A 25,169-nucleotide genomic window follows, 5' to 3' on the forward strand; every position below is an offset into this window, starting at 1 on the left:
ATGTAGGCTGAACTCAGAGGGAGGAGAGAACAAAGGCATAAAACATTGAGGGGTAAGCAATGGAGCATTCTCTCTTGTAGTGGATGGTTTGTTATTTTGTGCTTCACCCATGTACTTATGATGCCATCCTGGAGGATCTATGCCTGGTCATTTCTCATGCTAAGAGGGAGCATGCTGTATTGAGAAAATACTGATGTCAAAGGTTGACTAAGAAGAAAGGGGAAAGCTATGTCAAGAAAACAACAGGAATCAAGATCAGGGAGAGAACAATCAACAAAATGAAAAGGGAACTCACCATATGGGAGAACATATTCGCTAATGATACATCTGATAAGGGATTAAGTTCCAAAATATATAAAAAACTCATACAACTCAACACCAGAAAGACAACCTATCCAATTAAAAAAAATAGGCAGCCCAGCTGGTGTGGCTCACTGGTTAAGCATTGACCCATGCACCAAGAGGTTGCTAGTTCGATTCCCGGTCAGAGCACATGCCCAGGTTGTGGGCTAGATCCCCAGTGTGGGGCATGCAGGAGGCGGCCAATCAATGTTCTCTCTCATTAATGTTTCCATCTCTCTCTCTCCCTCTTCCTTCTTCTCTCTCTAAAATCAATAAAGAAAAAAAAAAAACAAGCAAAGGCCCTGGTCAATGTGGCTCCGTAGTTAGAGTGTTGGCCCACGCACCAAAGGGTCACAGGTTCAAGTCCCAGTCAAGGGCACGTAGCTGGGTTGCAGGTTTGATCCCTAGCCCTGGTCTGGGTATGTGCAGGAGGCAGTGAATCCGTATGTCTCTCTCATAGTGATGCTTTTGTTTCACATTCTCTCTTACTCTCTCTCCCTTCTCCTCCCTTCCACTCTCTCTAAAAATCAATAGAAAAAATATCCTCGGGTGAGGATTAGCAAAAAAAAACAACCAAAAAAATGGGCAAAAGACCTGAATAGGCACTTCTCCAAAGAGGATATACAGATGGCCAATAGACATGAAAAAATGCTCAATGTCACTAATCATCAGAGAAATGCAAATTAAAACTATAATGAGGTATCACCTCATACCTGTCAGAATGGTTACCATCAATAAATCAACAAACAAGTGCTGGCAAGGATGTGGAAAAAGGGAACCCTAGTACACTGCTGGTGGGAATGCAAATGTGGTGCAGCCACTGTGGAAAACAGTACAAAGATCCCTCAAAATATTAAAAACAGAACTGCTGTATGACCCAGTGATCCCACTTCTGGGAATATATCCTTAGAATACCGAAACACCAGTCAGAAAGGATATATGCACCCCTATGTTCTAGTAGCGTTATTTACGATAGTCAAGATCTGGAAACAGCCTAAGTGCCCATCAGTAGATGAGTGGATAAAAAAGCTGTGGTACATTTACACAATGGAATACTATGCCACTGTAAAAAACAAGAATCTCTTACCCATTGTGACAGCATAGATGGACCTGGAGATTATTATGCTAAGCAAAATAAGCCACTCAGAGAAAGACAAATATCATATGATCTCCTTATATGTGGAATCTAATGAAAAAAATAAATGGACAAACAAAACAGATCCAGAGGCATGGATGCATGGAATAGACTGACAGATCTCTGAGGGGGAGGGGAGTGGGAAGGGGTTAACCAAAGAACATATATGCATAGCCCATGAACACAGACAGTGTAGTAAAGGCCTGGGGTGGGGTGGGGGCTGAGTGCAGGGGGGCAAAGGGGAAGGAAATGGGGAGATCTGTAATACTGTCAACAATAAAAATAGATAAATTAAAAAAAAGATCAGGGAGGGAGGGTGGGGGTTGAGGGCAGTAGAGAATGGTAGAATCTTTGCTGGAAGGGTACAGCAATAGGGCCTCAAGGTTCTGGACAGTCTGTGTCAACAGGGAAGACCTTGAGACAGGAAAAGGGAGTAGAAGTGGGAGATAGTCTCTTTGGATGCAAAGAAACTTATTTGAAATGAACAGTGTTAATTCCTACATGCAAGGGGCACCCATAAATTACTGGAAATAAGAAATCACTAAAGAGAAGTTGCGACATCTCAGAATTTGTGGGTTCTCTGTAGGATTTGAGTTCTTGTCAAAGCCAGGTATATCAATAAAACCCCAAGAAAAAGCAGCCATGATATATATAACCTCAGGAAGGAAGCTGAAAGTGTCTCTAAGAGAAGGTGTAGGCTCCACATCTAATACCATGTCCCTGCCCCACTCTGGGAAGGATGAATCATTCTATCCATACCACTGCAGGAGAGGATGGGCCAGGGGATCCAGCTTGTCCATCTGTTTCTTGATTTCCAGATAGGAGCCCTGTAAGACAATATCCATAAGGTTAACTCCCAGGAGCAGTGGGAACCCTCCCACTTTTTACAAATGAATATCAGGGCCCAGGGCAAGGTAGGCAATGAAGGCCACACAAAGGCAAGAGGAGATGGGGTTACCACCCACAAGGAGCCCAGTCAGACTGGGAAAACTCACAAACAAATATGAAAATGACTGAAGATGCTTACAAAACAACATGAAGGTGGGTCTCCCTCATTTTATGCAATTCCTACAGCCTTAAAAAGTTGATTGTAAATAAAAAAATAAATAAAATCAATGTCCAGAAAGAATAGGCTAAGGAATCCTCTGATAAAACTTTACATAAAGCAAAGAGTCCTTCTGACAAGTAAGTCATTCCCCATTGGTATATCTTATATTATGTAAAATGTTAATCTGAACTGTGATATATAGGATTTGCTGAGAAGAGGCCCACCTGTAAATAAGCACAAATGAATGTCTATTCATGCAGAGACTGCAGACGAGGGGTGGGGAAGTCTGGTGAGGGACAGCCTTGAGTCAAAGGATGGTCACTGCTCCATGTGGCTGCCCCACCCCTAGAAGGATAGAAAATGCAGGCCCCTGGATCTAGTTCCTTACCTCCAAGCCCCCCTCCTCAACCTCCCAACCCTGGCAGAGAGGTCTTTCCCTCATTTCTCTAATTCCCTAAGAATTATGGAAAAAACATTAAATATGAACAACATGTTAAGGAACTAGCAGCAAAAGTAAAGTTTGAGAGAGCATTAGAAGTAAGAAAGAGCAGTAGTAACAGAGCTAACAAAACAGAATGGGAGGGGAGACTAAAGTAAACAGTGAGGAATCTGAGAAGCATCTCTAAATCTTCACTGGACTCCCATGAATTCTAAGCAGACTACAATACTCGTGGCACAGGCAGAGGGCAGAATACCTGGGTCATCTCTCGGATGGACATCACACTATCCAGAGCTTTCTGAAGTCGTTCATAATTCTTCTTCTGTGGGGAATCAATGGGAAGAAAAGAACCAAATAAAGAAAAGTGGAGGAGAGTAAGATGTGATGAAAAGGAGGACCAGATGTACAAAAAGTGTCTGGGCCTTAGAGAAACAGTGTAGTATGTCATGGAAAGAAAATACATTTAATGTCGGATAGTTTCGGAATCACATGCTAGTTCTACCACCTGAGAGTCATAGGGTAAGTTACTTAACCTCTTAGAACCCCAGTATCCCTGTGAATAAATGAAAATAAAAATTCCCACTACCTTCATCTAGATGTTCTAAAATAACATATGTAAAGAACCTGGTATAGTGTGTGATAACATAGGAATGAGTATATATATATATTTATTTATTTATTTTTGTGGTACGTGCCCCTAGCGGGAACCGAACCCAGGACTCTCTGGTCCGCAGGCCGATGCTCAACCGCTGAGCCAAACTGGCCAGGGCAATAGCAATGAGTAATAGCCAGACACTGTGATGATTAATTGTGTCAGTCTTTAATAGTGTCAATCTGACTAGGCCATGGAGTGCCCAAACAGTTGGTCAAACATTATTTTGAGGTGTGTCTGTGGGGGGCGTTCTAGAAGAGATTAACACTTGAATCAGTAGACAGTAAAACACATTGCCTTCCCTAAGTTGTGTGGGCCTCACCAATCAGTCGAAGGCCTGAATAGAATAAAAAGGCAAAGTAACAGGCTCCTCCCCCTGACTTCTTGAAGCTGGGACACTGGTCTTTTCCTGTCTTTAGACTGATCTGGAGACTGCTAGCTTTTGGATAGAACTTAAACAACTGGCTTTCCTGTCTCCAATTTGCTGACTGCTGATCCTGGGACTTCTTAGTCTTCATAATTATATAAGCCAATTCCTTATAATAAATCTCCTACTGGTTATGTTTCTCTGGATAACTCTAACCAATGCAGCACTTTATACATATTATCCCTCTTTTTTTTTTTTAAATCTTTATTGTTAAATGTAAAATGTATTACAGATGTTCCACATTTTTCCCCCATTGACCCCCTCCTCCCCACTCCCGCCCCCCTCCCGCCTTTTCCCACACTATTGTCTGTGTCCATTGGTTATGCATATAAGTTCTTTGGCTTATTTCTTCCCACTACCCCAACCCCTTTCCCTTTGCGGTTTGTCAGTATAGCAATGAATTTGTACTTCTTAATCTCTTCACCTTTTTCACCCATTCCCCCAACTCCCCTCCCATCTGGCAACCAACCAAATGTTCTCTGTATCTATGAGAATGTTTCTGTTCTACCTGTTCATTTTGTTTGTAGATTCCATTGTTGATAGACATGTATTCATTGCCATTTTGTTTGTTCATATATTTTATCTTTTACTTCAAAAAGACCCTTCATCATTTCACATAATAATGGTTTGGTGGTGATGAACTCCTTTAACTTTTTCTTATCTGGGAAAGTCTTTATATGGCCATCAATTCTAAATGACAGCTTTGCAGGATAGAGTAATCTTGGTTGTAGGTTCTTGCTTTTAATCACTCTGAATATTTCTTGCCACTCCCTTCTGGACTGCAAAGTTTCTTTTGAGAAATCAGCTGACAGCCTTATAGGAACTCCCTTGTAGGTAACTAGCTGCCTTTCTCTTGCTGCTTTTAAGATTCTCTCTTTGTCTGGAACCTTTTGCATTTTGATGATGATGTGTCTTGGTGTGGGCCTCTTGGGGTTCATCTTGTGCTTCCTGGACTTGTATGTCTGTTTCCTTCACCAAGTTAGGAAAGTTTTTTGCCATTATTGTTTCAAACAGGTTTTCAATTTCTTGTTATCGCTCTTCTGGCACCCCCAAGATGTGAATGTTGGCACGCTTGAAGTTGTCCCAGAGGCTCCTTACACTATCCTCATTTTTTTGGATTCTTTTTTCTTTTTGCTGTTCTGATTGGGCATTTTTTGCTTCCTTATATTCCAAATCGATGGTTTGCTCCTTGGATTTACATACTCTACTATTCAAGCTGTGTAAATTATTCTTTATTTCAGTTAATGCCTCCTTCAATTCTGACTGTGCATCCATAATTTCTGACTGGTCCTTTTTTATGCTCTTGAGGCCCTCACTAAGTTCATTGAGCATCCTTATAAGCAGCATTTTGAACTCAGCATCTGTTGGGTTGCTTATCTCCATTTCGCTTAGTTCTTTTCTTGGGGTTTTGTTCTGTTCTTTCATTTGGGACCTGTTTCTTTGTCTCCTCATTTTGGCTGCCTCCCTGTGTTTGTTTCTGTGTATTACTTAACGAGAGGTATAGGGCTATCTGAGACCAGATACTGCTCGTTTGAAAGAATTTGGGAAAAACCTGAAGGAGGATCCAAGACTGGCCAATCCTATGGTTAAGCAAGTGACAACAGCTTGGGTGGGCCTGAAAGTTGGGTGGGGCGGGGCAGGGCCTCAGGGAGTCAGCAGGGCGGGGCTACCAGTGTGAGCCAGGTTGCTGGAGTCCCAGATATGTGGGCTGTCTGCTGCCCCAGGGAAGGGCTCACCAAAGGAACAAGGCCTCTGATAGCAGGTTTGTCCTGAAGAAAGCCCCCTCTCCAGCCCTCGTTCCAATGCCAAACAGCTCAGTTCTTCCCTGTATGTCTCTGGCGCCCCTCGAGCTCCCTCCCCTCCAAGCTTAGAGGGAGAGAGTCCGATAAGTTCCTGCGCGGGCCCTTTAAGGAGTTGCCTGGGGCTCCAGCCACTTCAGCTTCCCTGAGCCTCAGTTCCTGCTGGTTTTTCCAGCCAGAAGTTATGGGGACTTCTCTTCCTGGTACTGGAACCCTGAGCAGGGCACCTGGTGTGGGACAGGGATCCCTCAGTCCTCAGGAAGGACCTTTCCGGCCGAGGTGTCCTCCTGATTTTTATCTGTCACACGTGGGTGTGGAACCAACCAGTCTCACCACCTGCCGTTGCGCCTCTGCCCCTCCTACCAGTCTGGATGTGGCTGCTGCTTTAATTCCATAGTTGAAGGACTTCCATTCAGCTTGATTTCAGGCGGTTTGGAATGATGGTTGTTCTGTAGTTTAGTTGTAACTTCGACGTGGTTGTGGGAGGACGCGATACAGCGTTTACCTACGCCGCCATCTTGACCGGAAGTCTCTTATCCCTCATTTTTATAACAATCCGCAAGATATAGATATTATCCCCTTTTTACAGATAATGAAATTGAGGTTCATTAAAGTTAACTGACTTGCCTAATACCATTCAGCTAGGGAACAGCAGAATCTCAAGTGGAATCTAGGTCTGTCTGGCTCCAAAGTCTATGTTCTTCCCTTTCATGACATAACTAATATGAATTCTTCTCCCCTTCTGACAAACTCAGTTATTTATTCACTAAAACAGCTAAAGCTTAGAGTTCAAGAGTTCTCAAGAAACAAGCATTTCATTTCTTTTGATTCTTATTCTCAGATACAGTGTAACTATAATGACAGCCCATAGTCTTCCACTATCTTCTACTGTTTCTGTTCCTTAGCCTTGACTTTATTCACAAGCAACTATACCTTAGGGTTAAAGGCCAGAGTCTTGGGATCAGTGGGGTCCACCACAGAGGGATAAGGCTCAAAGATGATGCTCTTTCTAGGGGATTCCAAAGCTGCCCTACACATGGCTACCAGCAGATCCACCACCTAAGGGGAAAGGAGAGAAAAGGTTCAGCAGAAGCTAAATGATTTCCTCAGTTCTGGAAGTGACATAGTATCCAGAATAAGTCTACTTTTTCTACCTTTTGGAGTCTTGGCATTTCTCTCTGCTCTCTATCTTTCTCTCTTTTTTTTTTTTGTAATCCTCACCTGAGGATATTTGTTCAATGATTTTTAGATAGAGTGGGATGGAGGGAGGGAGAGAGAAACATCAACGTGAGAGAAACACATCGATTGAGTGATTCCCCCAGGACCCTGACCAAGGCTGGGGGTCACGAGGCACATGCCCTTGACCAGAAATTGAACCTGTGACTTTTTGGTCCGAGGGCTGATGCTCTAACCAGAGTCAAACTGACCAGGGCTCTGCACTTCTTTTTTTTTTTGGGTTACTCCTCACCTGAAGATATTTCTTTATCGATTTTTAGACAGTGGAAGGGAGGAAGGGGGCAGAGAGAGAGAGAGAGAGAGAGAGAGAGAGAGAGAGACAGACATCAATGTGTCTCACATTGGCTGGTTGTCTCCCACATGACCCCAACCAGGTGGGGACTGAACTGCAACCGAGGTATGTGCTCTTGACCAGAATCGAACCTGTGACTCTTTGGTCACAGATGAACACTCTAACTGCTGAGCCAAACTGGCTAGGGTTCTGCTCTTCTTTTTAAATGCAAATATGTTACCCTGAACAGTTTGGCTTGGCGGTTAGAGCGTCAGCCTTCAGACCAAAGAATCATGGGTTCGATTCTAGTCAAGGGCACATACCTTGGTTGTGGTTCAGTCCCCAGCCCTGGTCAAGGTCATGCGGGAGGCAATCAGTTGATGTGTCTCTCTCACATCAATGTTTCTCTCCCTCCCTCACATTCTGTCTGAAGATAAATAGAAAAATATCTTCAGGTGAAGATTTAAAAAAAAAAAAGCAAATATGTTTATGGTTTTTTCATTAGAAAATATAGACATAAAAATTCAAGTAACAATGATTTGAAAAATGATTAAAATACCCTGGCAGCGTAGTTAGTTAGAGCATCAACTCAATACACCAAGGTTGCAGATTTGATCCCCAGTCAGGGCACATATAAAAATCAACCAATGAATGCATAAATAAGTAGAATAATAAATCGATATTTATTTTTTTATTCCTTATTTGAGGATACTTTTCTATTTATCATCAGATAGAGTGGGAAGAAGGGAGAGACAGAGAGAAACATCAATGTGATAGAGCCACATTGACCGGCTGCCTCCTGCACAACCCGACCACGGCCGGAGACGAACCGCCACCGAGGTACATGACCTTGACCAGAATCGAACCCACAACTCATTGGTCCATGGGCCAACACTCTAACCGCTGAGACAAACTGGCCAGGGCCAAATTGATGTTTCTTTTTCTCTCTCTCTCTCACTCTCTCCCTCCCTCCCTGTCTAAAAATCAATGGGAAAAAAGTGATTATACAAAAGATAAAATTCATCCCCCTGCCCTCAAACAAATCTCATTCTTCACAGATAAACTGTTAAGTTTGATGTACATCCTTCCAGATATTTTTCCTATGGAAATAGTTACTTTATTATATAGGCAATTGAAAAAAAAAGAATTGCACTATACATACTGTTGTTTTCTTATATGTTATAATTTTCTATCCATAAGTAATAGCTGTATAGTATTTCCATTGTAAGGACATACCATAATTTCTTTAACTGGATGCCCTATAGATGGAGTTATATATACTTTTTTTAAACTACTACAAATAATACTATCATGAACATCCTTACATGTGAAAGCATTTCCAGAGGTTAAGTTCCAAGCAGTGAAATTGCTAGGTTCCTGGCCTTTCTTGATCCCAGTTCCCCAGCAGCTGTTCCCTCTCTCATACCTCTGCTCCAGTGGCCACCTCCTCTGCAGCTCCGGACATGACTCCCAGTGTGTAGAAGGAGAAAACGCACAGTTCACGAGTACAGACGGCTGGCTGAATGGACATATTAAACCCAGTGAGGTACAGTGAAAAGGTGTCGTAGGGAGAGGGACAACTCTAGAATGAGGTAGAAGTTTGGGGCCCTCTGTGTCAAGAGAAAACTGTAAATAAGTGAAATCTTAATTAAAATGCTTTACTGAGTTTGAGGATTAATGCTGTCTCTGCTACAAAGCCTCCCATGACCTCCCTAGGTAGTCAGATGCTCTCTCATCTGAGCTTCACAACATTGCTCACCAGTGTCTGTCTACTCACCTAGATTTGGAGTCCTGAAGGACAGCATCATATCCAATCATCTTGGTCAATATCTTGTCCCTATCTTTAAATGTTGGGTGGGGATTATATCTAAAAATATTCACATAGCTCATCTTTCCTAGCAGGACTGCTGACATTTATTTTCTGAGGAAAACAATTATTTCTAGAGTCTCAGGGAGTTAAGGACAGACTTCTACCTTTACCACAGATCCAAGAAGAAGGGAGAGATGTGGAGTAAAGGGGCCTGGCTAAAGGTCCAAGGAAGAGGGCCACAGAACAAGGGCCTATACCTTGAGCATAGACCCGTTCTGGAAGACATGCTGCTCATCGCACACCACACAGTACTCATTCAACGTTGGAATCCTCTGCTCTGCATACTTCATAATCTGGAGAGAGAAGAGATTCAATTAAATCTTTGGGAAGTACAGGCACAGATATGGAAACTATTTTGAGCTTCTTTTCCAGCTACTCTCTTCCCTCCTAGCCCTGTGCCTAGAATAGAATCTCTTCCTGGGTCCTGGCACTTAGCTAAACTTATAGCCTGACTCTAGAGTTTAGACTATATACTAAAAGTAAAAATAAGACCAGCCATGGAAAAATATCTGGGTTAAGATTCCCTTCTTTGTCCAGCTGGTGTAGCTCAGTGGTTGAGCATCGACCCATGCACTGAGAGATCGCCAGTTTGATTCCCAGTCAAAACACATGCCCTGGTTGTGGGCCAAATCCCCAGTGGAGGGCATGCAGGAGGAGACCAATCGATGTTCTCTGTCATCAATGTTTCTATCTCTCTCTCCCTCTCACTTCCTCTCTCTCTAAAAACAATAAAGGAAAAAATAATAATAATAAAAAAGTTTCCCCTCTTGCCCTGGCTGGTTTGGCTCAGCGGTTAGAGCGTCGACCTGCGGTACAGAGAGACCCGGGTTCGGTTCCCGCTGAGGGCGCGTACCTCGGTTGCAGTTTGTCCCCGGCCCTGGTTGGTCGTGCGGGTGGCAGCCACTCGATGTGTCCCTTCACATCGATGTTTCTCTCTCTCTCTCTCTCTTCCTCTCTCCCTCCCGCTCTATCTGAACAAAAAATGGAAAAATGTCCTTGAGTGAGGATAAAAAAAAAAAAAAAAAAAAAAAAAAAAAAAAAAAAAAAAAAAGTTTCCCCTCTTTACTACTTAATAGTACATATAATAACTTCAGGCAAGTCAGTTAACCTAGGCCTTGGTTTCTTCATTTATAAAGTGGAACATTATTCACTACATAGAGGTATTAAGAGTAATGAGATAGCCCTGGCCGGTTTTGCTCAGTGGTTAGAGCCTCGACCTGAGGTCCAGAGAGGCCTGGGTTCAGTTCCCGCTAAGGGCGCGTACCCTGGTTGCAGTTTGTCCCCAGCCCTGGTTGGTTGTGCGGGTGGCAGCCACTTGATGTGTCCCTTTCACGTCGATGTTTCTCTCTCTCTCTTCCTCTCTCTCCCTCCCACTCTGAACAAAAAATGGAAAAATGTCCTCGGTGAGGATTAAAAAAAAAAAACAAAGAGTAATGAGATAATTTCTGAGAGTATTTTTAAACATTAAGTTATTAATCAAACTATTAACATTAGTTGTAGTAATTACGGATTGTCTCTCTGGGACAGGTGAGTATTGAGTCCATGATCAGATGGCAGGGGAACCTGAGAAGCCATTGCCAACTACCTAGTAAAATTGGTCTATTTACTGGTCACAACCATAGATACAACTCTGTGCTGAGAAGAAAGAACAAATCCAGAGCTCACATGGCAATATCCTAAAGTATTTTTAAAACATTCTGTCATAACATGGCTTTTTCAATCAGGTACACTTTGTATATAAATTTATTCCCATTTTATATACTTTGGGGCTGGTAAAGGGACATGCAAGGGTTTTGTTTGTTTTGTGTGTTAATCCTCACCTGAGGATATTTTTCCACTGATTTTTAAAGAGAGTGGGAGGGAGGGAGGGAGGGAAGGAGGGAGGGAGGGGGAGAGAAGAAGGAAGTGGGGTGGGGGAGAGAAACATTGATGTGAAAGAGTCAATCAATTGGTTGCCTCCCACATGAACCTGAATGGGGTGGGGGATCAAACCTGCAACCCAGGTATATGTCCTTGACTGGAATTGAACCCACAACCCTTTGGTCTGTGGGCTGACACTCTAATTGCTGAGTCAAACCAGTCAAAGTGCAAGTGTTTTTATTCATTAAGATTTATTGAATGCCAACAATGTACCCAGCTTAGTGAAAGGTCTCCTTGATTATTCAATAATATAAAAGATTGCCTTCTCAGACCCTGTACTCCAGTAGGGAAGATGTAGTATGTATACAAATTAATTATATTTCAAGAGAGCATAAGGTATGTGACACACAGGTGCCAAATAAAACAAAAAGCATCATGAGAGCTCAGCAAGAGAAGACATCACTTCCAGCTAATTAATTAATATAGTTGGAGTAACAGAGAAGATGTTTTATGGAAAAGATGACACCCAGCCTTGACTGCAATATACACATAGAGGGAGGAAATCCAGTAGAGGAAATGACATGAACAAAGGTAACAGAGATGCAAAAGTAAAAGCATGTCCAGGGAATAAAAAGGTTTAAAAAAAGAAATTAGTAGTGACTGAGCAGTGAAAGAGGTCTGCAAAGAAAGTGAAGACTACTTGAGCAAGAATGTTAGGGATCATAGGAAATTATGGTCAAATACTTTCTCATCTCGAGATCTAGGCATTTAAAATTTGCAGTGCATCATTTGGCACTTGACCATAAATGGTCTATAGTTTTCCCAGCAATGCCGTAAGCTTCTTGAGGATGGGAACTATGCCTTCTTTTCTCCTATCCACATAACACTTAGTATAGTTCTGGGAGCAGAGCAACTCAGGAAATATTTGACTGAGGAGCTAGGAGATGTTAGGGGATCAGATGGATCAGACATCAGGGGAAAGGCTTTGGAATGAAACTTTGGACTTGGTTTACCTGGACAAGGAATCCATATTCTAGAGTGGGGATGTTCTTGCAGTGACCACTGACCTAGTAAGAGTAAAAAGACAGACCCCATGAGCCTCCTATGAAGCTGGCACCTATATAGACATCATTCACGCCCATCACCTAGGATTCTCCTAAAGTAGCTAAGCCCTATTTTTCAAAGTAGGTGGAATTGGTTAGTCAGCAGCTGATTATCAAGTCTTAAACATAACCTAATAAAATCATAAAATGACATTTCATTGGGATGCCCAACCCTAGACTCTCTGTTTCATGGCCTTCTATCATAGAACCTTGCCAAGTAGTTTACATGTAAGTTTTCAGCTATTAAAAAATGTGTTCCATTCCACCTACTCATGGTACATGCCTAGGTTTGATTTATGATGCCTGGAAAACCATACTCCCACCCCATTTTGAGAAGTTATACTCCACAATTACACTCCCACCCTCCTGACACCCAAGTCAAACCCTCCCCAGCTCATGTACCAAAGGAGAGGTCCGTGCTGGGGGAGGGAAGCCCAAGTGCTGGGGGCACAGGAGACCTGCCTGGGGGCTGGGAGGGTAGCCAAACACTTCCACTTTGGGGTTCTTCATGGTGCAGGAGATGGAACGGTTCATGAGGCGCCCAACCCGGAGCTCTGGTACAGCAAGTTTGCCTTTTAGCATGGAGTCCTGTATGATAGGAAAACTGGGAGACCTGGAGAGAGAGCAAAGAGAAGTGATGAATAACTAGGGATTCAGTAGGAGACCTAGAAGAGATTTGAAGACAAGTGGGTCCTAGGCCATTGATGAGTGAAGTAACCTAAGTCAAAAAAGAACATATGAGGAAAGTTCTATTGGATCTAAAACAAATAAGTAGATCACACACCTGAATTAAATTTTATGTCATCATCTGTGTTTTTCTGGTTGGAACATAGGGGATAGGCAAAGGCAAAGCCTAGGTCATTCTACAGCATCTAGACCAGGTTTAGAATGATCCTTTGGAAAAGATGCCTGTTTAATTTACTCAATGTATGTATGTATGTGTGTGTGTGTGTGTGTATTTACATACATATGATTAAGTGGTAAACATTATATTAGGCAAGAAGTAGTTTCATCCCAAAGAGCTTGATGTCTGACTGTCTATAAGCAACAGTACCTGTGAAGCTACAAATCTGGGCCTATGTTTGCCTTTGACACGGTCAGAAAACACGGGATGGGGAGTGCTTTGTTAGATAATTGATTTATTACCTACTTCTAGAAATAGGTAATAAATCAATGTACCCTTGCATAAGAGCAAGGAGTTGGTGCCTGTTCTCTGAGTCTGCCTCCTTGTGATAGGGAATAAGGATGAGGGTTAAATAAAGGAAAGATGGAGAGATTAGCATACATTTCTCCAAATACACACCATGAGTTAGGTATTATGTTTTACATAAAGGATGTATAAAAGTTGGAGTCAGAAGGAGGACAAGGACATATGTGGTTACTTTTAATAGTTAAAGGTACAGGACCCAAGGAAAGGACAGAATAGATACATTTAGATAATCAAGAAGGTGGTGTGGGGGCTCAGATAAGACTAAGGTGATTAGAAATGATTAGCTCCTGGGGGAGCACTTACTTGGGAATGGGTGAGAAGATGCTGAGGCCAGCTCGGAACTTCTTGATGGTACCAGTTGCTTTGAACCAATTGTGCCTCTTCTCCTGCTGGGTCTTTAAGAAATCGTTGCTGAGATGTTTCCATTGTTGGGATGTGAACATACCCAGGATCCTAAAGAATTAAAGAAAACAGGCTTAGGAAAGCTCCAGCAGAGGAACAGGTCAAGAAATAGGACTATGAAAGGCAACTAATTCAGATCCAGGGACTGCAAAAAGTAGTTGTGGTGAGGAAATGTGTCTGAACGCCCCCCATATGACCTTAGCACACGAAAATGTACTGTCCTAAAGTACCTCTTTATCAGGAGGTAAATACCCACTCCCATTACCTAGTCTAATGGAAGACCCAAAAAATTCTGACATGCTTTGCCTTTAAGAGGGAGATCTCAAAGGTGAACCTTCAAAAGTTGCAAACCTAGGAATTTGTTGCCAAGAATGACTATATACTGAGAGTGAAACAAAAGTAGTGGGGCAGAGGTTAAGAACCACCCTCTGCCTTTTGAATAGCGAAGAAAAAACTAGGGACATGAGAGGTACTGACATTGTCAGGTGAAAAATTACATCCCCAAATTTATGGTTTCCAACTTGAGCTGGGCCCTCAGCTGGTCTTGTCAATCGTTTCATTCATCCTTGATCAGTATCTCTAGTATTACTCCAAGTCAGCGATTTTCAACTGGTGTGATACAAGAATTTTTAAAACATGCAATACCCGACTATTTAGTTAGGGTCGCTGACCTCTTTGCCCTTAAATTGTCACTTAAAAAAATGACAACACCCAACACAACAAGAGCTGTCTGGTGCGAATGAATCAAAATTATACCTATTTTTTTTGTCAGATCGGTTAAATATATACTTTTTGGTGTGCTACAGAATTTTAGTAATTAGTTTACATGTACCATGAGATGAAAAAGGTTGCTGCTCTAAGCTATTATCTTAAATTTTTATCAATTTCTTTAAGCAACTAATTTCACCTACAACCAATAACCTCTTTTTCCTTCAAAATAGAGAAAACAGAAGCCCTCAAGTATCAGCTCTTAATTTTCCAACCAAAGTACCAATTATATTTCCATTTCCACCCTTACCTTCATCCCTCCATTCTCTGGAGACAAGGTAACCCTCCTATTAAGGATCAATGCCTCTCTTTGTGCTCTAGTTCTCAGTCCCTTCTTGCCTCTTTAGGGACCATCAATCATCCCCCTGTCAATTCCTTTCCCAAAGTCTACAAAAAATTTCAATTTTCTGCCCAAGTCTACCTACCTCTCCCTCATTCCCTTATCCTCATCCATGTTTTTCAATCTATACTTATTATTTCCACTTCGCTGCTAACCACTCACTTCTTAACATATTCATCCCTCACCACTCCACCACAATTGCTCTCATCTTGATGCTAACTTCAACAGAACCTCCTAAATTCTCTTATTTATCCTGTCTGGCACTTGGCCCTCCTTGTAGAAACTCTCCTCTTTGCCTTCTGTGATACTCTTTTCTTCCCATTCTTCTCCAACTTCTCTGACCTACCTTCAGTGTTTCTTCTTCCTCTTCCTACCCTGCTAATTTCTGGGGTATTTTGTCTGTGTGTTAAAGGGTGTTTTGCCCTTGATCTTTTCACTCCATCATGCTGTCCTCTAGCAATCTCAAATTCGACACTGATTCTAATTTCCACCCATACACTGATATATATCTTCAAACCTAACCTCTACTTTAAGTACCAAATCTACATTATGTATATATTAAGCACTTCGACTTAAATATCCCAAGGTTACCTTTAAACATGTTTAAAATGAAACCAATTATCTATCCTCTGCTCCTCTTTTTAAATCCCTATTTAAACTGGTGGTATTGCAATTTACCCAGACATCTGGGATGGAAACCTAGGAATAACTTTCTACTATTCCTTGGCTTATGACCATACACAGCATATCCAAATCAATCTTCAAGTCCTAGGATTTTTAAAAAATATCACAAATAGGATTTTTTATTTATAACCATTAAATGTCTGAATTTTAAACAGATTCTTGGACTGGGGGCTCATATCCATCAGTATGTTCAACTTTAGCACCTGTCTCATCCCCAGTAACTTTTCCAGAACTGATACCTTCATCAGGAAGCTCCATGAGTTTCCCCAATTCAAAATTGGAATTCTCCAGTATTTTAACTAACAAAGACATCACAGAGTGAATAAATAGACCAGTAAGCCTTTTTTGTGTCTTTTCTAATGCTATCTGGAATCAATTTACTGACCACTTCTTTCAAGTCATTTGTCTGCACCTCTCGGGTCATGATTTCCATCTTCTTCTTCTGGATTTGGTGGACCTATTGATGCTGAGCATAAGAGATCTTCCAAATCTGATTGTTGCATTTTTAAAAAATTTTTTTAGTGAAACCACAGAATAGAGAAAGCAAATAACCATAGGTAGTCTTGACACCAACATGAGCTTCAATCATGCTCTGCCATTTTTTGACCATGGAGCACATTTTGTCATGGGTAAGATCCATGCCATGGAAATTAGTCAGACAGTTTTGCCCTAAACATCCTCAGCAATTATCTTGAATTTTCTAAATGCAACTTCATCATTCTGCAGATCAGCTACACTTACTTCAAAAACATGACCCTTGAGACTATCAGATGCAATTTTGGTTCCTTGACTTCTGGTGACTATTGTTTTTCCAATATTTTTTATATTGAACATAGCTGATGCTTTTCTTAGGGAATGGATCAACCACTTTCTTCCTGCCTCCTTTTTTGCTGCCTTTCGTAAGGCACTTGTTCTTGCCAACTGCCACTGTGCTGCTCATAGAGCCAAAAAGCAAGTGTTTTTTATTTTATACCTCATAATTTCTCCAATCTATCTCTCAACTCTATTCTTTTTTGTTGTTGTTGTTAATCCTCACTCAAGGATATTTTTTCCATTGATTCTTAGAGAAAGTGAATGGGGGAGAGAGAGAGAGAAATCAATGTGAGAGAGACACATCAATTGATTGCCTCCTGCACAAGCCTCGAGTGGGACTAGATATCGAACCTGCAACCCAGGTACGTGCCCTTGACCAGGAATCTAAACCGTGACCCTTTATTGGTAAGTGGCTGGTGCTCTAACTCCTGAGCCACACTGGCCAGGACTCTCATATCTATTCTTACCTATAATCAGACTTTGGTTCAGGAACTCATCATCTCATGCCTGGACTTCTACAAAAGCTTCTTACCAAACAAGTTCTGGTCTCTTGTCTCACCCCCTCTTATCTATTTTACCCAATGCTACCAGAATAGTGTTTTTAAAGCTAAATCAACCATGTCTTTTCTCTGCCTAAAAGCCTTCAATACTCCCACTGCTGACAACATAAAAGCCCGAGATCCTCTCTGATTTGGACCCCTTCCCACTGCTCTGGCTTCAGTTCCTGCCACTCTTCCCTTGCATTTTACTAGCAATATTAACTGTTTGAAGCTTCCTACATAAATGCTGTTTCATGTTAATGTGTCCTAGCAAATATTATTCACTCTTAGAGTCTGTTTACATAGGCAACTCTGATCTATCCTTGAAAACCATTATTCATCTCCCTTTCATTCAGTCATTCATAGTCCTCTACCTGCCACCAGAATGAGTCACTCCTTCCTCTGTGTTCTAAAACTTATGTATTCACTTGTATTAGAACATGTATCTACTGGATTCTATTTGGAATTCATTGAGGGCAGAATCTGTAGCTCAATTCTCTTTGTATACCAAATACTTAGCAAGATGCTCAACATTCAATAAATTAAAACTGCCTGAGCTCCTAGGGCCCACTCTGAGAAAACTACAAGAGGAAATGTGAAGAACATGGCTCTAATTCCAGGGTTGTACTTTTTCTTAAATTCTATCCTCACCCGAGGATATTTTTCCATTTTTTGTACAGATAGAGTGGGAGGGAGAGAGAGGAAGGGAGAGAGAGAGAGAAACATCGACGTAAAGGGACACATCGAGTGGCTGCCACCCGCACGACCAACCAGGGCCGGGGACAAACTGCAAACGAAGTACGTGCCCTTAGCGGGAACCGAACCCGGGTCTCTCCGGACCGCAGGCCGACGTTCTAACCGCTGAGCCAAACTGGCCAGGGCTTGCTTAAATTCTAAATACCTATCTTTTTGCTTTCAAGATGTCTCAAGGCTAGATACCCCAGAACCACAGGCTCCTCTCCCAACCATAAATTTGGCTCCCCAAATTTATTTTAGTCTTTCTTGGGCACATCTCAGAAAGAAAGACATTTTTGGAAGAAAATATTCCATACAAGGATGAACACATTCCATCTGCCTGTCTATCCACATATATCCATAACCAGAAAGATCAAAGTTCTTACTTTTTCAACTGAAGACCCAGCCCAAATCCTTCCTTATTCGATGGCTGGAAAACCTCAATTGATGGTTCTGCAAAGAGAAGAGAAAGCTCCTAGTATGTACATGTCTCTATCCTCCTGGGAGTCCAAAACCCCAATTCAGCTTCCTCAGTTTCTAACAGTATTCTAAACAATAACGTTTTCAATATAGGGTAGATTCTGGGAGCTGACTGACCAATTTCAAATATCCTCAACTTCTACAAAGAAGTTGAGGAGAAGGGGAGGAATACATAGTATCTGGGAACCACAGAAAACAATTTCATTAACCAAGAAGGATTTGAGGGGATTGCTATCAGGTGACAGGGAATGAAGACACCAGTGAGAGGAGTCTGAAAAGGCCCTACCAATAGCCTGTAGATTACTCCCAAGGATTTTGTTCCTAGTTTTTATCTATCTCACTTAATTTAGGACTTTGATTAGCTCACACTCAAAGAACACACTTGCCCAAAGTTACTGCCTTTACCTGGTCCATCAAGGTACTGAGAAAGAGAAAATCGCAGCCTCAACACAATAGGTTCTGTCCGGAGGACCTTCCAGGCTGTAGAGACTTCCTCCTAAAAGAATAAGGTCATATCCAAGTCACAGCACCAAAATAATAAATAAAAAAGAATAAAAGAGTAAGGGAAATAAGTTTCCAGTTTAGCAACACAGAGGATTGGACTTAAAGTTTTCCTATGTGACACACACATGCACATGACAGTACACACCACTGTGTCTGATAATCTAAAAAAGACAGGGATGGAGAATATGTGCTCCAAATACAGCACTCAGGAACAAGACTCCTGGCCTACATGACAAAATCCACAAGTCCAGCTAGATATGTTGTTGGCACCACTTACATCAAGGAAGCTGATGTTGATGTGGAGGTCAATGTCCACGTCATCGATAGTTCCATATTCTCTACAGAGATACAGGGGACCACAGGTGAGACTCATTAAGGGAGAAAAAAAGGGAACAGAGACTGAGGTGGAGGGAGAACTGAGCTGGGGCCAGGAGAAAGGGAATGGTAGAAGGTAGCTCTGTACCTAGGCTCTTAGCTACAGCCTCAAGCCACCTAATAATCAGGGCCTTCTCCAGGCAAGAAGCCTTTCTTACCTCAAAGGTAAAACTACCAGTGTAGAGGAGTCTAGGATAAGAGGGAATTCCTAAGAAAAGTGACTATACTTCCCTACTTACTCCTGTCAGCCAAACCTAACTATCACTAAGCTCATAATTTATCAATGTCCACAGATCCCCTATCATACCATAAAAAGAGAAAACCTACAGCTCAAAAAGAAGTAGCTTACTCCCCTGCCATCCCTGAAGTGGAGTCCCACCTGATGGATACAGAGTTCTCACTGTAGATCTCCTTCACAGCTTCAATGTCTGCATCAAGCTGTGGGTGTCGATATAGGTCAGCTGCACAGCTTCCCTGAGTCAGCAGCAAAAACAGCAAGGGGTGGGGAGGAAGTCAGAGGGGTAAGGAGAGAGGTGAAAAATAGAAGGATGATGAAGAAATACCAGGAAGAGGAAAATCAAACAGCAGCAGTACATATAAGCAAAAAGCTATGTTCACAAAGGGGCTCTTGGTGGCAGCCCCCTAGCTGGGGATTTCACTGACAGACCAGTCTCCCTCCATCACCACTCTAATTTCAATAGACAACTGCTTAAGGAGTTCACATCCTCAAGTCTTAGCTTTTCCTCTCAGACCTTGACCAGAATACTTAGGTGTCCCTTCTATGAGAACTCAAAACAGACCGAAGAATACAGACTTCAACTAGATGAATTCTGTCCAAAGAATCCAGCATTCCTGCTCAGGATTGTACCTTGGGTACAGATGGCATTAAGCAATCGCTGGCAGGGTAATTTTTTAAATCCTCACCTGAGGATATATTTTTATTGATTTTTTTAGAGAGAGTGGAAGGGTGAGAGAAACAACGTGAGAAGAAATATCAATTGGTTGCCCCTGGTATGCACCCTGACCAGGGATCAAACCCACAACTTAGGCATGTGCCCTGACTGGGAATTGAACCCACAACCTTTCAGTGCACAGGACGACACTCCAATTGAGCCACCTGGCCAGGGCACTGGCAGGGTAATTTTAAACAAAATTTTACTGTAATGACTGAAATGATCCCACTGGCTAGTGAGGGAAGAATCAGAAAATAATTATATCCAAGTAAGAACATATGGGTAGCCTCCATGTACAGAAGATGTAGTTTACTCTAGGGAAGGTATGAGTCCAGGCAAGAGCAAGGACATATCAGCTCTGACAAGATAATGCTCAGACCACACTAACATTGTATCTGATCCAAAATAATCTTTTGCTCCTAATGTATCCAGAGAAGCACATTTTTACCATCTAGCATGGATCTTAGGTGCTGTAATCTCACCTGAACTCCATAGAGAAATTCCTCTGATTCATTATCTCCCTCCGAATCATCATCATTCCAAAACTGGCCTTTGATGTCCTAGTAATGAGAAATAAGGATAAAACCCTTTGTTGATTCCTGTTACCCCATGGAACAAAGTGCGGTGACAGGGTGGGAAATAGATTCTCAACAAAGAATGGGAGAAGGTCCCTTGGGATAACATATTGAGTCCCTAATCCTTTCACCTCATCCTTTGGGAGCATCTGAGTCTCTTCCTGAATATGGTCATATCCATGGTCTAGCTCTCATTTGGTGGGATGGAGAAAAACAGTACGGAATTTTGGCTTTCTTTTTGCTTTTTTAATCCTCACTTGAGGATACTTTTCCATTGATTTTTTTTTTTAAGATAGAGTGGGAGGGAAGAAGAGGGAGGAAAACGAAGAAAGGAAGAGGGAGAGAGAGAAAGAAATATCAATGTGAGAGAGACACACCAACTGGTCACCTCCCACACAGCCCTGGGAGGCCAAGGATTGAACCTGCAACTGAAGTATGCACCCTTGATTAGGAATCAAACCCTCAACTCCTAGGTCCGCGGGCCAATGCTCCAACTGCTGAGCTAAACTGGGCCAGGACAATTTTGGCTTTCTTAAGTGTTGGGTATGATTGTGGGTCTAATAGCCAGAAGGGGTAGGGATGAAGAAAATTGAAGAAAAATTCAATGTCAAGGTTGGTTCCTAGGCATATCTAGGTTCTATAAGCTAGCCTCTTCTAGAATCATCTAGGGACCCAAGGCAGCTCCAGAGCACACCTAAACTCTCTTATCTCATCACTCCCTTTCTATCCTTTTCCTTCCTAAGAAAACCCACCTCCACACACCAAGTAATATTGTTTCCATTACCCTTCTCCTTCCTTTAACTTCAAAGAGCCACTCTACTTTCCAAAAAGATGGGAGGGAAAACACCAGGAAAAGATCAGGTCTACACTTTGTCCTATCTACCCCTTGGATAATCAGTTGCATAGGTGGGTAGTAAGTCCTCACCATTGGGTCAGTGGGTCACACACACTCTGTCAGTGCTAGGCAGCACCCCTCCATACCACCAGCTGAACCCAGGCCAACGAGATGGGCATTTAGGAGGCCACAAAGGGAGACAAGGGAGGGGGGTGATGTCAGGGGCTGACTGGAGATCTGCTGTGGATGGCAGGCTCTGCTGTTGTGGTAGTAGCAAGTCACTGTCCTGTAGAAAGTAGACAACAATTGGTTTCATCATCACATAAAAGCTGGTGTGTATACACAAGCACACATGTTTATGGATACACTTTTATTATACATATGTACAGACACTTATAAAGAAACATACTTCCATAAATGTACACACACTTATACATCATTTTTTAAAGATAATGAACTGTGAAAACCCTATAGAAACATAAGACATTACTGTTCCATGTAAGCTGGGGAATTGGGACTGGAGCAAGTCCCTGCTCTAGTTCATAATGCTGTATCAACCGTGAAGCCAAAAATGATGGTGGCAGGACCAGATGCTTATGCTACTCTATTCATATCAGTTCATCTAGAACACTTTTCACAGTACCAGCTTCCATAAGAATCAGATTCTTTTGGAAGTTTTTACCCCAAATTTATTCTCCAAGTTGAGTCATCTATGATTAAACATTAGGAGCACTAGAAACCTTTATATGACAATCATAGCTAATTAAAAAAAATTTTTTTCTTCATTGATTTTAGAGAGAGAGGAAGGGGGAGAGAGAGAGAGAAACATCAATGAGAGAGAACATTAATAGGCCACCTCCCGCTTGCCCCCCACTGGGATTAGGCCCACAACCTGCACATGTGCCCTGACCAGGAATTGAACCCACGACCTCTTGGTGCATGGGCTGATGCTCAGCCACTGAGCCACACCAGCTGGGCAATAACAGCTAATTTAAAAAGTCCTCAACAATACTGAACACCCCCTCTGGTAGACACCGTCTGAGCTGTTATGGCCAAAATAATGCCCTGGACTCATCTTGGAACCTATTCCCTAAACAAAAATGCAATAATGATCCCAATAAATGTTCAGAAGAACACAAACCTCTAGTCCTTTCAAAAAAAGTGAGAACCGCTGTTCTAGGCCTTCCTGGCTCTGCATATATCTCAGTCTCACCCACTCTAACCTTAGGCAGAGGGCTTCTTGTTCTCTAAAATGGCTGAACCTTAGGTTTCTAGATCAGTGGTTTTTGAGTGGGCTTTATGTGCAGCATCAGTACCACCAGGGAACTTGTTCATGCAAATTCGAAGACCTACTAAATTGAAGATCTACTGAATTACAAACTCCAGAGAGGGAGGCCAGTAGTCTGTGTTTTAGCAAGCCCTCAAAGTTCTTCTGATGCATTAAATTTAAGAAACACTGTTCTTAATCCTTGTGTGTCCCAAGGGCCTGTGGTTTTTTTCCTCAGATACCAACTTAAGCCTGGTAACTGACCCATTATGGGGACATAAGGCACAATGCCAGGGCAAACAGCATAGCAGTCCCCCAGCTGACAGCACTGCCTGATTCACTGAAAATGATAAGCAAAAGGAAACTGCAAGTGAAGTTCTTAGAGATGAAATAGCCTCATGTCTGAGATCTGCTTTAAAATACTACTCCAGCACAAAAAAGGAGGGAGGGATAGATTAAATAAATACGGCAAAATGACAATTATGGATGAAGCTGTTTGACAGGTACATGAGGGCTTCTTGTACTCTAAACTTTTGTGAATAGTTGGAAAATTTCATAATAAAAAGTTTTTTAAGAGTCTCCCTAAAAAGTCAACTCTAAATATGAACAGGAAGATTTACCCCTGAGGCTCCACAACTGCCTCTTTGTTATTCTTCAAACATACCAAGCATATTCCCATCACAGGGACTTTGTCCTGCTGTTCACCCTTGTTGGAATGTTTTCACTTAGATATCCACATGACTTGCTCCTTCACTCTTTCAGATCTCTGCTCTAAGGTAACCCTTACCATCCTATATAAAACAGCAAAACCCCAACACATGCACACTAGCACACTCTATCCCCCTTCCCTGCATTATTTTGTCCCACAGCACTTATCATGCTCTGACATACAAAATGTTTGTTGTGTTTATCTTCCACCACAAATTAAGGTCTACGGTGGCACAGGCTTTGACTATTTTTACTGTCTCTACTGACAGTCTCTCAACACATATTTATTGAATGAATACATGAATGAACTGTCTGTTGGATACCAAAGCCAAAGGGCAAATACATACAAGCACCTAAATGCACCTAAACATAGACAAAAATCATACAAAAAAGATTTTAAAAAGCAAGACTCCATTCACCTTCAAGAGCAGCTGAGAACCAGAATTTGAAGATTTGGGTGCTGGGTTTGTGAGACTTGAAAATAAACAGTCAGGTGCTAATCTGGATGATCACAGAGGAACCAAGAAGGAGGCACTAATGTCCAGCCTCAGCTGTCTTGGGCTGGATGATGGCAGAGTAGGCCAGAAGTACTAAATTTCTCCAGGTCTTTGTCACTGTAGAAGTCAAGAAACACTTAGCCTCTCTCCAAGGGCTGTTGTTACTTGGTTTCTGCTGTTAACACAAAGAGAAAAAGGTAGTTCAGAGAGAATTTTTCTTGTCCAGGGAAGAGACAATTCAGAGACTACCATCTTTTCCAAAACAGGCTGTTTCAGTAAAACATACTCCCCACCTTCTACGGGCAATGCCCAAACCTCTCAAAAGATGAAGAATGGTCCTGGCCAGTTTTGCTCAGTGGTTAGAGCGTCGACCTGCAGTCCAGAGAGACCCGGGTTTGGTTCCCGCTAAGGGCACGTACCTCGGTTGCAGTTTGTCCCTGGCCCTGGTTGGTCGTGTGGGTGGCAGCCACTTGATGTGTCCCTTTCACATCGATGTTTCTCTCTCTCTCTCTCTTCCTCTCTCTCCCTCCCACTCTATCTGAACAAAAAGTGGAAAAATGTCCTCAGGTGAAGATTGAAACAAACAAAAAAAAAGATGGAGAATGGGTTTAAAAGGTGAAGTGTGGGAGCCCGGCCAGTGCTACTCAGTGGTTGAGCATCAACCCAGGCACCAGGAGGTCACCAGTTCAATTCCTGGTCAGGGCACATGCCCAGGTTGTAGGCACAATCCCCAGTCGGGGGCATGCAGGAGGTGGCCAATCCATGTTCTCTGTCATCCATGTTTCCAGCTCTCTCTCCCTCTCTCTAAAAAAATCAATAAAGAAAAATAATTTTTTTTAAAGGTGAAGAGTGGGAAAATGGGAGTGGTGAATCATGAAATTCAGAGAATCACAGACATTTTTCAAGAGGAATAAACCTGAAAGATGACCTATTTCAAAGCTTTCATGTTATACATAGAATACTCAGGTGTAGGGAGGTCAAGCAACTTGCTTAGGAGTACAGAGGAACTGGAACTTAAGCCTATTTGACAGGTCTTCATTCCATCCAACCCTCATGTGATGTGGTTTTAACTACTTAAAGGAGTTCATAATGAATTAGGCAAGAAAGACCTGATTTATCCAAATGAGGTAAAGGAAGGACCCTTTCCAAAGAAGCTGGGCCAAACAGACTGTGCGGACAGTGCCCAGGGAGGGGTGTCGTGCAGCTCGGAGCTTAGTGTGGATGATGGCAGCCAACAGAACGCTTTATGAATTTTCATGGGAGTAGGCCAAATGTAAATAAGTCTCGGGTCTGGATCACAAA

The 25,169-nt window shown here is 42.2% G+C and overlaps 1 protein-coding gene and 1 pseudogene across 7 annotated transcripts in view; both read right to left on the bottom strand.

The window, feature by feature from the left end:
- PARP6 (poly(ADP-ribose) polymerase family member 6) overlaps window positions 1-24,080 on the bottom strand; it is a 35,191-nt gene extending 11,111 nt beyond the window's left edge. For 3 of the 7 annotated variants that reach the window (XR_004960373.1, XR_004960372.1, XM_036269103.1), the window contains exons 1-15: window positions 23,790-24,042; window positions 21,486-21,681; window positions 20,468-20,545; window positions 19,412-19,506; window positions 18,935-18,995; window positions 18,559-18,649; window positions 18,060-18,126; window positions 13,696-13,845; window positions 12,585-12,795; window positions 12,093-12,146; window positions 9,417-9,512; window positions 8,776-8,868; window positions 6,776-6,901; window positions 3,221-3,286; window positions 2,237-2,304 (exon numbers count right to left, since the gene is read on the bottom strand). Coding sequence is in view for 5 of the 7 variants with exons in the window: in XM_036269103.1 (XP_036124996.1) it covers window positions 2,237-2,304; window positions 3,221-3,286; window positions 6,776-6,901; window positions 8,776-8,868; window positions 9,417-9,512; window positions 12,093-12,146; window positions 12,585-12,795; window positions 13,696-13,845; window positions 18,060-18,126; window positions 18,559-18,649; window positions 18,935-18,995; window positions 19,412-19,506; window positions 20,468-20,545; window positions 21,486-21,488 (1,259 nt within the window). In the remaining 2 variants the exon portion in view is untranslated. Of the gene's footprint in view, window positions 1-2,236; window positions 2,305-3,220; window positions 3,287-6,775; window positions 6,902-8,775; window positions 8,869-9,416; window positions 9,513-12,092; window positions 12,147-12,584; window positions 12,796-13,695; window positions 13,846-18,059; window positions 18,127-18,558; window positions 18,650-18,934; window positions 18,996-19,411; window positions 19,507-20,467; window positions 20,546-21,485; window positions 21,682-23,789 lie in introns of all 7 variants that reach the window. The other 4 variants (XM_036269117.1, XM_036269109.1, XM_036269096.1 and 1 more) reach the window with 3 other exon arrangements.
- Window positions 15,734-16,526, bottom strand: LOC118638625 (annotated as a pseudogene).
- Window positions 24,081-25,169: the final 1,089 nt, after the last annotated feature.

This window comes from Molossus molossus, unplaced genomic scaffold (assembly GCF_014108415.1).
Source record: "Molossus molossus isolate mMolMol1 unplaced genomic scaffold, mMolMol1.p scaffold_m16_p_1, whole genome shotgun sequence".
In the NCBI taxonomy this organism is placed as follows: domain Eukaryota; kingdom Metazoa; phylum Chordata; class Mammalia; order Chiroptera; family Molossidae; genus Molossus; species Molossus molossus.